This window comes from Emydura macquarii, unplaced genomic scaffold (assembly GCF_026122565.2).
Source record: "Emydura macquarii macquarii isolate MOO-44397 ecotype Brisbane River unplaced genomic scaffold, CSIRO-AGI_Emac_v2 contig_3094, whole genome shotgun sequence".
Taxonomy (NCBI): Eukaryota; Metazoa; Chordata; order Testudines; family Chelidae; genus Emydura; species Emydura macquarii.
Window position 1 is genome coordinate 33,797 of NW_027133231.1, and position 15,695 is coordinate 49,491.

The 15,695-nt window shown below is 46.3% G+C and overlaps 1 protein-coding gene and 1 pseudogene across 1 annotated transcript; both read right to left on the bottom strand.

The window, feature by feature from the left end:
* Positions 1–4,643: 4,643 nt before the first annotated feature.
* On the bottom strand, positions 4,644–5,399 carry LOC137141586 (olfactory receptor 51G2-like). Its single transcript, XM_067530518.1, has one exon. The coding sequence runs from the start codon at positions 5,397–5,399 to the stop codon at positions 4,644–4,646; it is 756 nt and encodes a 251-aa protein (XP_067386619.1).
* A 9,248-nt stretch (positions 5,400–14,647) lies between these two features.
* LOC137141587 (olfactory receptor 51G2-like) lies at positions 14,648–15,477 on the bottom strand (annotated as a pseudogene).
* Between the last annotated feature and the right edge of the window lie 218 nt (positions 15,478–15,695).

Sequence of the window (15,695 nt, forward strand, 5' to 3'; positions counted from 1 at the left end):
TGGTATACAGCTCTGTGAAACCCTCTTCAAAGTGCAAGCACGGTCAATAAGGAAGTAAAATATTGGGACAGAAGGATTGGGATTGGGAATAATACCAAAAATACAATGCCGTGAGATCAATCAGTCAATGTTTCACCCTCCTCTGGACTCCTCTGTGCAGTACTGAGCACCCTTCTCAAAGAGGATGTTGCAAAAGAGGGGATCAGGGAAGGGTCATAAGAATGATGAAGGGCCTGGGTAACTCACATAGGGAGAGAGGTTGAAAAGACTGGGATTGTAACCTTAGAACTGAGAGAAATAAGCAGGGATTTGAGAAGAGTCTGTAAAATACTGACTGCAGAGAGGATATCAAGAATGTGTTCTTCCTTCTCATAACACAAGGTCAAGAGGACATTCAATTAAAGTGAAACATGGCAAATTCAAAACAGATTATAAAAAGAATGCTTTCTTCACTGAGGCCATGTCTGTACTGACGGCGGCAAATTCGCCACCACGAGATCGACCTTTCAGGATCGACTGAGCAGTCAGTGTAGACCCGCTCAATCGATCAGGAAGTCTACTGACCAAATCCAACACCTCAAGAAGTGTAGACAGAGTGCAGAAGGGAAGCAGAGCAGTCAATGTGACTTACTCTGCGTAGTTTGCGTAACTCCCATCGACTGCCGCCCAAGCTCCAGGTAAGTGTGGACCAAGGCTCAGAGCATAATTAGACAGAGGAACTCATTGCCAGAAGATGAAGTTGAGGTCAGGAGTGAAGCAAGAATCGGAAAGGTTTAGGACATTTGCATGGATAGTAAGAATCTTCCGGTACAATAGTTACAGTTAAATAAATATCTTGGAAAACCTATACGCCCACCTGTCTCAGGGCACAAGCCAATCTCTGGCTGTTGGGCATTAAGATGACATCCTCATGACAGTCACGTTATTCCCCCAACACCTTCTTCGACATCCCATGGGTTTGTCACTATGAGACAGAGGACACTGAACTAGATGGACCATGCAATTCCTCTGTTGTAAAGGAGCCAAGTTTTCCCCATGGAAACAGCCATTATCATGTCAGGGTGGGACTTTGCATCACCAAAAGAAACAAAGGATGTAACAGAGCACACTTTCTTGCAGGCATCCAGCTTTCTTTGGGACATAACAAGTACAGTGGTTTCATCATTCTGCCTTGTTAACAGACAAGGGTAAGCAGGAGAGTCCTTTACCATACAGGAACTGAAGCTCAGGCACAAGCCTTAAGATCAAAAGTACAATGAAAGTACAATTAACCACAAGGATATAAAGTAGCAACTTATCAGCAACCCAGCTACTTACCCTTCACATGCTTGAGACCCATACTGATAATGTTTGCAGATGCCTCCACGGATCCACGGAGAAAATTGGGAGATTGTAAATAATGAACCTTCTGGAGGACTGGTTACTAATAGCTTATCAAGCATTAGTCGTCTCAGGATGCTCCAGACCCCAAGGCACTTCCTCCTCTGGCCTAAGGTCGGGCAGAGGGCAGCGTCTGTGTTTTGCTCCTGAGAGGTCTTAACTCTTGCTTTTCTGGCTTAGCATTGCTTTTAGGGCCTTGCTCTTGTCAAACTATACTGATTTCGCGTTATAATGTCTTGCGCGCCCTAACACAGAGCAATCTGGATTGGTTGGTAAACTGGGTTGAAGCAAACAATATGTGTTCTAAGAACAAAGAAGTCACTGGAGGCTCATGGCTGGTGAAAATCAGGCCTTTTATTTAAGTCCCTAAATGTGCCTTTGCGGTGAAATCCTGGTCCTGATGGGAGTTTTGCCATTGATCTGAATGGGACCAAGATTTCACCCTTAGAGTGGAACTTTAGGCTCCCTGCTGTGAAGATCCTGGCTTCAGGTCCTGCAGCAGCGAGAGCTATTCTGTTAGGGTGCTGAAAGAGTCTGAAGGAAGATCCCCAGTTTATGTGACATCCTGAGACCAAGCATGAAAGATGGGGATTTCAAAACACAGGGGCACTGATTTTGCTCTCAGTGATACCAGTGTCAATCTGCAGTGAGCCACTGAAGACAGAATGTGAGAGCAGAATCTAGCCAGTCTGTAAAACCCTGTGGGACCCATTCGTGTTGTGAAATCTCGGGTATCTCAGATACAGACTGCAGAGGCTTTGTGTACACTTCTTAACATGGCAGTGAAGTTGCTGAATTGGATAACTTGAGAGAACCAGAGGAAAAAACCAAACAGATTAAAAAAAAAAGGCAGATACTGAGACAGATAGAAGAGAACAGTAATAGACCAAGAAATGATCTTAAAAACAAATATTTGTCTAAACTATTTACAATAAATCTTTATTTCCAACTTGACCAGGTAAATCCTTTGGTGTTTCTGACAATACTAAACAGTTCAATTCTTTGTGCTGGAGAATTTCTGCCCAGATTGTTCTTGAGTTGAACCCTTCCTGAGCCCTTAGCACTAACTTTATTGCAGAAACAGGCACCTCACTGGAATCCCACACAGCAGAGACGTTTTGTGTCTTGCCTAATAGCCTAAGTTGCCGTAGGAACAGAGCTTAGCTTGTTGCCATAGCAACTGAGTTAGACTATTAGGGGATAGCTCAGGCAGTCCTGGCTGGTGTTACTGTGAGTTCAATAAAGAACCTCCCGCTGTTGCATCTCTCTGTGATCCTGTGCTGATCGCTCTCTCTGAATACAAGCTATTAAAAGGAACTCAGCGTTACAGAGAGGACATGTTCTTACTGTGACCTGAGAATGTGTGTATGAATCTCATGTCTGACACTCGCAATGCTGGACAGGGACTTTAATAATATCCCTGTAGAGTACCTGTGGATTCTCACGTTGGCAAGGACTCCTGGACATTCCCTTGAGTTTTGTGAGCAATGGGAAGAGCCAAAAATAGACCCTGGAGAATTTCAGTCTAAGAGCCTCCCCTGGAGTGAAGAAATGATTCACCGATAAGAGAGGCTCAGATTGTCAGGGCAAACTGAGACTTGCAGACTTGCTAGAGTTGTCCTGCACTGCTAAAACCCCAGAGAGAAAAGAAGAACCGAGGGTTGGACGTACTAATTTATCTATCAGCATTTCTGTGCTGCTGCTCATTGTCATAGAATCTGAGCATCTGCTGCTACTCCCAGGCTCTTGCACATTCTTGTTTCAAATGTAGGATTTCCACACTGAGTAGCAGTCCCTCCCATCCGAAAACCTCTCTGACAGAGGGCAGAACAGTTTGTCCCAGTTTAGGTAGAAACCCCTCAGGTGCAATATCCTGCCATGGGGAAGCGCAGCTTCCTGAGCCCCCTTCAGACATCAGCAAGTGCCCTGAAGCCTCTGGACTGACTGCCTTTGTCTCTTTATCCCAGATACAGTAACTGCTCAGAGTATGATCAGGGTGGGGGGGTGGAGGGTGCAGGGAGATATTCAGAGGCGAGTTAGGTGCACATTCTCTACATTCAAATAGACTTCTTTGTTAAGCCAAGTTGGTTACCTGCCATATTTGCTATTCTCTCTGCGCATCAGGATGGTTTGTTCCTGTACCTCAATAGGATTTCTTTAAAATACAGCCAGCTCTCTTGGACTCCTTTCCCCTCATATTAGCCTCCCAGGGGATCCTGCCCATCAGCTCCCTGAGGGAGTCAAAGTCTGCTTTTCTGAAGTCCAGGGTCTGTATCCTGCTGTTCTCCTTTCTTCCTTTTGTCAGGATCCTGAACTCGACCATCTCATGGTCACTGCTGCCCAGGTTACCATCCACTTCTACTTCCTCTACCAATTCTTCCCAATTAGTCAGGCATGATTTCCCTTTACATAAACCATGTTGACTCTTCCCCAAGATATCCTGCTCCTTTGTGTGTCTGATAATTCTGTTCTTTACTACAGTTTTAAACAATTTGCCTGGTACCCAAGTTGGGCTTCGTGGTATGTAATGATCAGGATCGACTCAGGAGCCATTTTAAAACATTGCCGTCACATTAGCTATCCCCAAGTCATCTGGTACAGAAGCTGATTTAGATGATAAGTTACATACCACAGTCACTGGTTCTACAATTTTACGTTTGAGTGAATCTTCAGAACTCTTGGGTGCCCACGTATTACTGTTTAATTTGCCAATCTCTTGATGACAAGTGCTAGATAAGAGCTAGGTTTGATTACTAAGCCCTGGATGAGGGATCCCTGGGCCTGAGTATCTTGTCATAACTCCTGTGTGTGCGACTCTCACTCACACACACAGCTCTGCTCTGCCCTGCGGCAGCACGGTAAGTGGGTGGCTGCACTGATATGATGTGTGCAAAGTCATGCACAGGGCAGAGGCTGCCCGAATGGCTTCTCTTGGGGCTCCCGCTAAAATCCTGTCTTGAAAACGACTCGGTGATGAGCACGTGGCTGAGTGCACAGGGGAAGGGTGGGTGGCCGTGCCCCTGGAATAGCCCCTCTCACAGCTGGTGCCAATCTCAGGGATCATGCAGCAGCCAGAATGCTCAGGAAGGGCCAGGACTGCAACTGCAAAACAGTTCTGCAGTTTTTCTCATGGCCCCTGGGTGTTTAACCAGAGACTGGACATTGACAGGTCATAGACAATGTGAGAAAACATCCAAGTTCCTTCTCTGTACTGACTGTGTCCACAGCAATTCTGAGCTGTGAGTTGACACTGAGACAGCTCTTTATGCGATAACATCGCACCCATCTCCTGGCTCTACACAAACACAGAGTCTTTGTAAATACTTGATGAATACCCGAATAATCCTTGCAGGAATGGGTTTGGTTTTCACGCTGTACACGACTGGATTCATCAGGGGTGGCACTAGCATATAGACGTTGTCCAGGACAGTCACAAATATCAGAGAAGAGATCCTTATTTTTCTATATATCACAGCTAAGGCAATGTCTGGTGTGTAGAAAAGCAGGACAACCCAGCCATGAGAGACACAGATGTTCAGGGCCCTGAGGTGCTCCGCGTCGGACGCGATGCTCAGCACTGTTTTGAGAATCATCACATATGATATGAGAATAAGCAGCAAGTCCAACTCCACTGAAGAGACTATTACTAAGAAGCCATAGATGATGTTGACTCTGATATCTGAACAAGCCATCGTCATGACCTCGTGTTGGAGGCAGTAGGAATGGGAGAGGATGTTGGCTTGACAGTATCGGTACTGTTTCCGGAGAATGGGGAGTGGGAATATTAGGACCACTCCTTTTAGCAGAGACACCAGTCCCATCTTGGCTATTCTCTGAGGGGTTAAGATGGAAGCATATCTGAGTGGGTTACAGATCGCAACAAAGCGGTGAAAGGCCATGGACAAGAGGAGAGAGGATTCAGTGAATGTAAGTGAGTGTATGAAGAACAGGTGGGCAGAACAGGCATCATGGCTGATCTCCCTAGAGTTAAACCGGAATATGTCCAGTGCTGTCAGCATGGTGGTTATCAATAAGCCAAGGTTTGTGACAGCCAACATGGAAAGGAAAAATGTACATGGGCTCACGGAGGATTGGATTTGATTTTATAATGAACTGAATTTCCTAATACTGAAGTATAATATAGAAGAAGATATAGAAGAATTTGGAATTTGGTGTCACTGACAGCTGACATAATGCACTGGGCAAGTCCAGTGTTCCTGAAAAGAAAAATAACGGGAGACTAGATGATATTTAACGAGAAATCATTGTGCTCTCAATGCAAGACTTCCATGAGCCCACCTACAGAAGATCAGCAAAAACAGTCTTGGGTTTCCATCACAGATAGGAATATAGGGATTGTCAGACTGGATCAGACTACTAATCCATCTAGCCCAATACAGTGGCCCTTACCAAAGGTTTCAGAGGAAAGCGTGGACTCAGAGCAGCGTGAAAGGCCTTAGCTTTAGAAGTGTGGGTCTCTGGAAGCAGAGGAATTGCCTCAGCCGAGGGGCTGGAGTGACCGAACAGGAATGCGAACAAGGTTTCAACCGAAGAAATATTGCTCATTTATTTATTCATTAGTAAAGAACAAAGTACATAGACATAACTAATACAAACACAAAATCAGAAAAAGATACAAAGGCCTAATACTCTACCATGCATATATTCATTTCTTATGGTGCACAATTCTATTACTTACTACCTCGTGCTTACAGACAGATGGTCTCTTGCAAAATCCTAGTTAATCTTCACAGGCAGATAAACAGACAGATGGTCGCTTGTTATCTTAAAGCAAGTGTATTTTCATACATTACCAAAAATGCTTCTCTCCTTAAGCCCCTTGGGTCGAGTCGACTCTGATAAGTGTTAGCCATCCCTTGGATGCTGCTGGTTCATAGAAGGGCTCAGTCCAGCTACCGAGAATCCCAGCGGGCTGCAGTCCAAAGTGACTTTCTGGGTTTAAGTACCCACAGGGTGATCACCAAACTGATCAGCTTGATCAGTATGTAACCAACCAGTGAACAGTGTCACTTTTGCTATCAGTATGTAACCAATCAGTGGACAGTGTCACTTTTGCGGTCAGCTTAACCAATCCATGAGCATTTCTGCTGAGTCATCCTGACTTGTAGGCACTTTCAAGTGTTACTTAGCCGGGTGTAGTCAGCTCTGGTCAGCTTTTGCTTTTATGTCTGCCCTCTATTTGTGCTGTCCTAGTGCCCGGACAGCCCTTATCAGGTCCTTCCAGCCCTTTCCCCAAGCTATATGCTTTACTATTCTATCTTATAGCACAAAACCCAATAACTATTCTTTCTGTATTCTACAGACTCATCCTCTGTGTCTGGCTTTCCATAGACATGCATGGAATGAAAGTTTGGTTTGTAATAATTGTGTTACGATGAAAAGTTTTGGCATAACATTTATAGAACTATCTTTTTGGCACACCCAAGTAAACCCATTCTTTCCCCTTGGATCTTCTTTTAGTTATGATTTCTCGGGTTAGAGGGGGACCAAATATGTAGTATTGGTCATCTGGATTTCAGGAGACTTTGAAAACATTGCAGCCCTTCAGCCGTCATTCAATCGCTTCTCATCAAAGAAAAGCCTGGGATATCCTGTGCAACTAGTAGCTCCTCTCTCCTTGGGTTAGTAGCTGACTGGTTCCTCTTAAGATCTCTGTTGTCAGTCTGTAGCCTTTATTGGGAGTAGTAAAGTCTTTGGAATAAGCATGTATAATAATCATTCCTTGGGCTCTCACGCTCAAGTACACTGGCTTTCAAATTCTTTCTTTTTTTCCGTTTCCAGACAGCTACAAAATTTCCTATGATGGTGTGAATCAAACACATAGTCTGCAGATCCCAAGGGGTCTGAGGACGGCAGGTTGAAAACCAATGGTCTAGGACAGAGTAACCCCAGCACCTGTTATAGTGCTACAATGGGGATTGGAGGAAAGTGGGTTTAAAAGTGGATTGCATGAGTATTCATGGAAATCAAACTTCATTTCACACATGAAAGTTGCCTATTGGTCACTCTCTCTGGCTGTCTGTGTACTGTATTAATGAAATACACGCTCCCCTGGAACGGTATTGTGACGGACAAGGAGCTGAGCAGCCATAATTATGAATGTGTGTGTTAAACCCAATTATTGAGCTCTAATACAATATATTGGGTTAAATATTCGGATATTAGCAGTATGGCTAGTCTTAGTTCAGTAGCAGGCTTCTGGAAAACAAGCAGGAAGTGAAAAAATAGCTCAGGAAAAGCTATTCCTCACTAAACACTTCAGGGAGGTTAAGAGACAACCTCTGAAATTCAGGCTGTGAAGACCCCATTTCCGGGCTCCAGCCAAGTTACACAGTTTGTTTTGCCAGCACTGGGAGTCTGTCCAGAGGTGGGGCAGCTGGTGCTGAGAAGCTCCACAGACTGAGAGACACACAGACACAGCTGGGGAAATCAGAAAACACTCAGCCTGCCTGGGTCCCCATCAGAGTGGGAGGGCTTGAGAGACATGTACAGACTGTTGTTTGAAAACTCTTTTATTCTCTCATGTGATGCTTTATTACTACAGTCCAGATTAAACAATACTTTGGCTCAGGAAGGCTGGCTGGTCAGTCTTCTCACCACAGGTCACAGACTCCCAAAGGGAAGAACCACAGGTGCCGAACCCAGCTGGACCTTCTGGGCAAGCCCAGTTGATCCACAGTAAGCGGTAGCCCAGGGTCCAGTCTGAGGGTGGGAGAATGGTGGGATTCCTCCCCCGGAGAGGGAAAGGGACGAGACTGACATCTGGCATTTGGAGACCAGAGAAGGGACAGAGATGCAGGATGCCCTTTAACTGCAAGGAGCATCTACAGAGCAGAAATGCTGGAGACCTCATCCAGTCAGGAAAGAGAACTATTCCAAGAGTGTGATATGCCCTGTTACCACAAAGCAACACAGCTCTGAATTCAAGAATTCACAATCTAGTCAGAGAATAAAAAAATTGAAAATGGATTTCTTGGTAAAATTTCCAGGAGCAAATATAGCTGAGATGATTTGGGAACTACTCACTGATATTCTATGGGCTCTTCTGCAACCCAGAGCATCCTGCCCCTCTGGAAATAGACCCCCAAATCTTTAAGAAATCCTGACTCAGGGCATCGAGGTTTTCACACTCCGAGCTCCCTTTGAATCTACGGTTTCTGTGTGCCTGTAATGATCCCCAAGGACCACAGGCCCATTGAATGGAGGGTTCCGCAGATACCTAGTGCTGCCTGTCCTCCAGCCCCTGTCACTGACTCACACCCACAGCCCAGGAGAATCTCTATTGGACCCAAACAACTCCCACCCCCGATCAGCTAAACTTTGTGATATTGGAAACTTGGATCCAGTGTCTCAGGTCTGTCTCCATCACTGGAGCGGGTCTACTTGTTCCTGAACCGGGTGGGGAATGCCGGTCAGACTCAGGGGCTGCCCAGCAACACACTCCAGATCCTTCGCTCTCTTACAGCACATCCCGATTCCCCCTCTGAATGCAGAGCTGTGTGAGGAGCCCAGAACCCCTCGTAAAAGGATATTGTGCTAATGACAGTCCTCATCACCAAGGGGTGTTGGAAAGACATCAGGTTCTCCAAGTAATGCCCCAAATCAGCCTTAGAGGACACACAGAGCTGACATCTATCAAAGGCACTCAGCTATGACCCTAATTACCGTAGCATGCGAGTTCCTCACAACCTTTAACCTGTTTACAACACCCCTGTGCAGTCAGGAAGTGCTATTTACACCACTGTACAAATTCAGAAATACATACAGCCCACGCCCAGACAGCAGCGTTGTGAGCCTCTCATCTGAGAGCCTGTATGGCACCGGCCAGAGAACGCCCCCATTGCCCTGACCATCCCTGGAGCCCTTCTCTGAACTTGGGCAAGTCAGAATTCATGTTTCTTGAATATCAGTGACCAGAATTTCACTCCGTTTTCCAAAGGAGAGCTCGCCAGTGCCTTGTATAATGCTAGGAGCTCCATCACATTGGTGACTCACAGACATCCTGGCACTGACTAATACACCCAGCTCTTTCTTCTCTTATGTCATTTCCAACTAACCCTGGCTATATAAAAAGAGGTGTAGGGAATAGAAGTAAGGAGTTGATTTTACTTCTGTAGATGGCATTCGTGAGACCAGTGCTGGAATTCTGCATTTTGGTCTGATGCGCAAAAATTAAAAATATGGAAAAATTGAAGAGGGTGTAGATAGAGCCACAATATGTTTAAAGAGCTGAAGAAAATGATGTACAGTGAGAGTCTTCAAGAGCTGAACCTGCTTAGCTTCTCCAAAGGAAGACTGAGCACTGACTTGAATACAGTGAACAAGCAGCTCCACAGGGACGAAATACAAGTCATTGGGCTCATACAGGGGTAAATAGGAGAAAATCTGTAGGCTTTGAAATACAGGAGATCAGACTAGATGGTCTCATGGTCCCTTCTGGTCTTAAATTCTAAAAATCTATGAGTCATTGTCTTGAGCGGATCGATACTTGGGATACAATTTCAAAAAGTTGCTACTCTGAATGCTTATATGCACTAAACAGGAAGATAGGCTGACCAAGGAGAATCGGGATTGTTATGGTAAAAGCAGAACATATGGCCTCTTTATCCTCTATAGATTTTCCTGTCTTGTGGTGGAATCTCACAAATGTCCTATTCTTAGAGCTGGGCACAACACCTCGTCTATGTCAAATGCTTATCACGATGCAGGTCCAACTGGACACCTGAGTCTCTTCCCTTCGAGTGCTTACCTCAAGTACACTTACCTCGGCAATTCCGCGGCAGTCGACCGGAATTACACAAAGTAGGAAAAAAATTGCGTAATTCCCATCAACTTCTGTGCTTCTCTTCTGCGTGCCGTCTTCACTGCACTGCACTACACCACTTGAGAAGGTGGTCTTAGTACGACTACTGGATCCAGATAAGTTGATCTGATGGCAGCGACTTTGCCGCCATCAGTGTAGACATGGCTTCAGACTGGTTTATCAGTGTCTCTGAGAAAGCACCATCCCATTTGCTTACCCTTCTCTTGAGGAAGCAGCCTTTTTTCAAAGCCTCCCTATGTGAGCCTGGATGAGTCGCCGTCGTGATCAGCTCTGTCTGTGTTACTTGCCTAATGGGTGAAGCTGACCTTTGCCCTGAGACTGCTTTCTCGCAGCCAGATCATTTAAAATGACGCCCTGTGGTCGTTGCTCCATTGTCTGGCAGTTAGACCCATTCAGTCCGAATTGCTTGAGAACACCAGTCTGGTGTGGCCTGAAAATCTTTGCTGTCTTGTGAGACTCAAACCCTTCATTCAGAGATCCAGCACCTAAACCTCACTGTGGGGAGCACATCAACAGTCACCCCTGAGCACCGCCACATCTGCTCAGACGCCCAGGGGCTGGAGTCACTGGGATTCCCAGAGACCAGCTGTCACAGTAGGCTGTGGTAAGGCTGTGGTCTCTGACAGCCAAATATCAGGGACGTTGCTCTTTGGATCCCTGGCAGACCTGATCTTAGGGGTTCTCCTGGCCCCCTCTGAGCACCTTGAATGTATTTATCCACACACCACATCTGTGAGGCAGGGTAGGGCAGGGCAGGGATATTATCCGGTTGTGCAGAGGTTCAGAGACAGTCGGCGGCTTGTCCATGTTTTCAAAGGTCAAGGGAATGAAATCCCAACTCTCCTGACACGCAGAGCAGAGCCCAAACCACAGGACCAGCCTCCCAGCTGGAACATCTGGATTCTCGCTATCCCAGAGCTGCCCCTTGTGCTGTGGAGAGAGGGAATAGCAAAGAGGCACTTACAGGGGTTGGATTCTTTGGCCTGCTCCCCACCATCCCTCTGTAAAATGCATCCCTTTGCACTAGGTAGCATTTGTGCCCATTTTGCACAGGTTTATAAGGCAACAGAAGGGTGTAGCTGTGGAAGAGTCAGGCCCACCATCCAATGGGATTCTGCATCCCAGCTAAATGAGAAAAACAATGAAAGCATTTCCACAGATTTTATGCTGGATGGCTACTGGTTGCCATAGACAGAGCCCAGCTGCTGAGCGCCTCATACTATTCAACTGCACTGACTTGTTTCAAACTCATGTACAGAAATTGTGAGTGCAGTTAAACAGCTGCCACAGGCTTCCCACCCAGAAGTGTCTGCATATAGAGAGGCAGTGTGACCTAGTGGATAGTGGACAAGTCCATGGCTTCTAATCCCAGCTCTGCCGCTGACCTCTCACTTCACTTCCCTCTAACTCAGTTTCCTTCTGATGTATCTCTTTCCTAATGATTCCCAACATTCTGTTAGCTATATTGCCTCTTCCTGAACACTGAGCAGAGGCTTTCAGGAAACTTTCTACAATGGCTCCAAGATCTTTTGCCCAAGTATTAACAGCTATTTTAGACCCCATCATTTTATATGGAGAATTGGGAATATGTTCTGCAATGTGCATCACTTTGAATTTATCAACATTCAATGTCATCTGCCATTTTGATGCCCAGTCACCCGGTTTTGTGAGATCCCTTTGTAACACTTCACAGTCTGCTTTGGATTTAACTATCTTGTGTAATTTTGTGTCGTGTTTTGTATCATCCTTTTTCCAGATCAGTTATGAATATGTTGAACTATACTGGTCCCTGGACGGACAGCGGGGGACACCATTATTTACCTATCTCCATTCTCAAAACTGACCGTTTATTCCTACCCTTTGCTTGCTAACTTTTAGCTAGTTACTGGTCCACGAGAGAACCTTCCCTCTTATCCCATGACAGTTTACTTTGCTTAAGAGCCTTTCGTGAGGGACCTTGTCAAAGGCTTTCTGAAAATCTAAGTACACTATATCCACTGGATCACCTTTGTGCACATGCTTGTTGACCCCCACAGAGAATTTGGATAGATTAATGAGGCATGATTTCCCTTTTAGAAAAGCCATGTTGACTCTTCCCAAGAAATTATGCTCATCTAACGAGTAAAATTTCTCTTCTTTACTACAGTTTCAACTGATTTGTCTGAAGTTAGGTTTACCGATCTGTAATGGCGCATTTTTAAAAATTTGTGTCACATTAGCTATCGCCCAGTCATCTGGTATAGAAGCTGATTTAAATGATACGTTACTACCAGAGTTAGTATTTCTGCAATTTCACATTTGAGGCCCTTCAGAAATCTTGGGTGAATCCCATCTGGTCCTGGTGACTTATTACTGTTCAGTTTATCAATCTCCTGATGACATGTGCTATATAACAACTAGGTTTTATTATTAAGGCTTGGCTGAGGAATCCCATACAGCCAACTACTGCGTCCCATCTCACAGCAGGCCCATCAGCTGGGGCACGGTTTTGGTGCTGCTAAATGGCTCACATACCAGATCCAAGTACCTATTTTAGCCTGTAGGTGCCCAGGGATCATGTCCTGCTTTGTGCGCGTCACATCCCCAGGCACACTCCCAGACGTGAAAAGGACTGAAAAATTATAATAAATTCTGCTTTAAACCTACATCCCAGGACAATTGAATGAGTTTGATCACTTAATATTTTATTTAAACTATGCATAATTAACACGTGGAAATGCCGGTCACCAGGTGCTGTTGTTTAGGAGATTATGAGGATTCAGCAAAGGGACTGGACGTTTTTACGTGTGACAGGCCAAGCACAGCTGTGTGCAACAGAAGCAGAAAAGTTAGAAGAGTTTTCCTCTCTTTCAGTTCCCGATCGTGACCGTCTTCTCCTCATCTGTGGCTGGGAAAAGGATGGAGGCTCTTGTTCATATGGCTCGGTACCAGGATTTAGGCAACCCACTTTTAATTCTGAGCTCAGGCACAGACTCTGGCTGGATTCTCTCTTGCTCCAGAGCTGCCCCATGTGTTGGAGGAGCGGGGATATCCAGAATCCAGTTACAGTGTTTTGATTCTCTGACCTGTTCCCCACCAGCCTCAGTGGAGTGTAGAGCAGCCTGCGGACTGAGCTGACACCCGCCTGTTTGCAACAGCTTCCCAGAAAACAACACACTGTGGTCAAGTCCCTGTGGATGGGTGCCACACCAGCGTGTCCACTTGAGGACTGAGGTACCCTGCAGGTCCCTGCCCCTCCCTCTAAGGTCCTTGCAGTGACTTACTCTCACCCTGGAAGAATGAAAACAAGATCCCTCTGTGTGGGGTCATATTCTTCTCCAAAACACAGGCTCTCTTAGCCTGCGCCCAACCCTCCTCCATTATCCAGGAGCCCCCCAACCCTTCTTGCTGGGTCTGCGTTGGTTCAGGCTCACAGCAGCTTTCCTGAATGCTCACCAGCTGGCCCCCTCGGTAGCTCAGTCCCTTCCCCCCAGGCTCAGCGAGAGCATCCATCCTTCCCCTGCTGCTGTCACCATGTTCTGAGCGAACAGGCAGCCAATTCTGTCTTCTACGGCTCCTGCGGGATACAGGGAGTGAGGGGAGCCAGTCCCTGCCCTGCACTACAAGGCCCCGGTCTCAGACCCTTAAAGAAGCAGTAGGCTGGGACTTCCCAAAGCATGAACAATTCCCCAGCCGGGACCATCTTCCTTTCTCTCTTTGTAGCTGCCTCTGCCAGGCCTTGGTCACCTTCTAAAGTCCCAGGACTAAGCTAGGAGCTGGGGAGCTGAGCCCCATTTCCAGCCCTTTCCATAGCTGGGGCAGCACAAATGTAGAGGATGGGGAGGGAATCTGGGCCTGAGTCTCTTGTCAGAGCCGTCCATGAGGTCGAGGAGTTGCGCGAATGGCTTCTCTTAAGGCTCCAGCTTTAATCCTGAGTGAGGATGCAGGGAATGTTGGGTGCAGGGAATGCCCCAAGAATAGTCCTGGTCACAGTTGGTGCTGCTCAATTGGATCACGCAGCAGCCAGAGTGCTCAGGAAGGGCCAGGACTGCAACTTCAAAACGGCTCTACAGCTTTTCCCATGGCCCCTGGGTGTTTAACCAGACACGGGACAGGGACAGGTCATGGACAATGGAACAAAACATCCATGTTCCTTCTGTGTACTGACTGTATCCACAGCAATTCTGAGCTGTGAGCAGACACCCATACAGCTCTTTATGCGATAAAATCCCACCCATCCCCTTGCTCTACATAAACACACAGTCTTTGTAAACACTGCTGCCTGCCTCGGTCCCGTTCCCTCAGTGCATTGTCCTTCCTTAGCAGCTGGTGACGGGGATCATGTCCTCTCATGTCTTCTGGAAGTCTCTAGGATGGAAAAAGTGGCTTGTGATTTTCATGTCCCGCGTCATCAGCCCTGGAGCCAGACGATGAACTGACCCTTTACTTGACAAACACCCTGATTATCCTTGCACGAATGGCTTTGGTTTTCACACTGTACACAATTGGGTTCATCAAAGGTGGGACCAGCAAGTAGACGTCACCCATGGCAGTTTGAACCAAGGGAGAAAAGTTCTTCACGAATCTGTGTATCACAGACAAACCAATCTCTGGCATGTAGAAAAGCAGGACAACAAGACGTGGGAGACGCAGGTGTTCAGGGCCTTCAGGCGCTCTGAATGGGACGTGATGCTCAGCACTGCTTTGAGGATCATCACATAAGATAGGAGGATGAGCAGGACGTCCAACCCCAGTGAGAAGAGTGTTGCAAAGAAGCTGTAGATGCTGTGGGCTCTGATATCCGAACAAGCCATCTTCATGACTTCCTGGTTCAGGCAGTAGGATTGGGAGAGGACATTGTCATGACAGTATCGGTAGTGTTTCAGGAGAATGGGGAGCGGGAGTATAATGCCCATCCCTCTTAGCAGAGTCACGAGTCCCATCTTGGCTATTCTAGGTGGCGTTAATATGAAATCATATCTCAGTGGGTTACAGATGGCCACAAAGCGGTCAAAGGCCATCGACAAGAGCACAGAGGATTCAATTAAAGTAAGGAAGTGAATGAAGAACAGCTGGGCAAAACAGGCATCGAAGCTGATCTCCCTAGCGTTAAACCAGAATATGCTCAGTATGGTTGGCAGGGTGGACAGCGATATGCCAAGGTCTATGATGACCAACATCGAAAGGAAAATGTACACGGGCTCATGGAGGGTCGGATCTGTTTTTATAATGAACAGAATGACTGAATTTACTAATATGGAAATAACGTACATTAAGCAGAAGGGGATAGAAATCCAGATACGGATGTTTTCCTGCCCAGGTATTCCGGTGAGAAGGATCACTGCAGGTTGGAATTTGGTGTCATTGACAGCTAGTATGATGCACTTAGCAGCCCTGAAGAATTTTGAACTTTACTTCCTGAAAGGAAAAGTAACAGGACACTAGATGATATTGAACGAGAAATCATTCTGCTCTCAGTGCAAGTCTAGAG

Excerpts from the sequence above, each read along its gene's own strand:
- LOC137141586 (XM_067530518.1), bottom strand. The coding sequence starts at position 5,399 with ATGCTGACAGCACTGGACATATTCCGGTTTAACTCTAGGGAGATCAGC.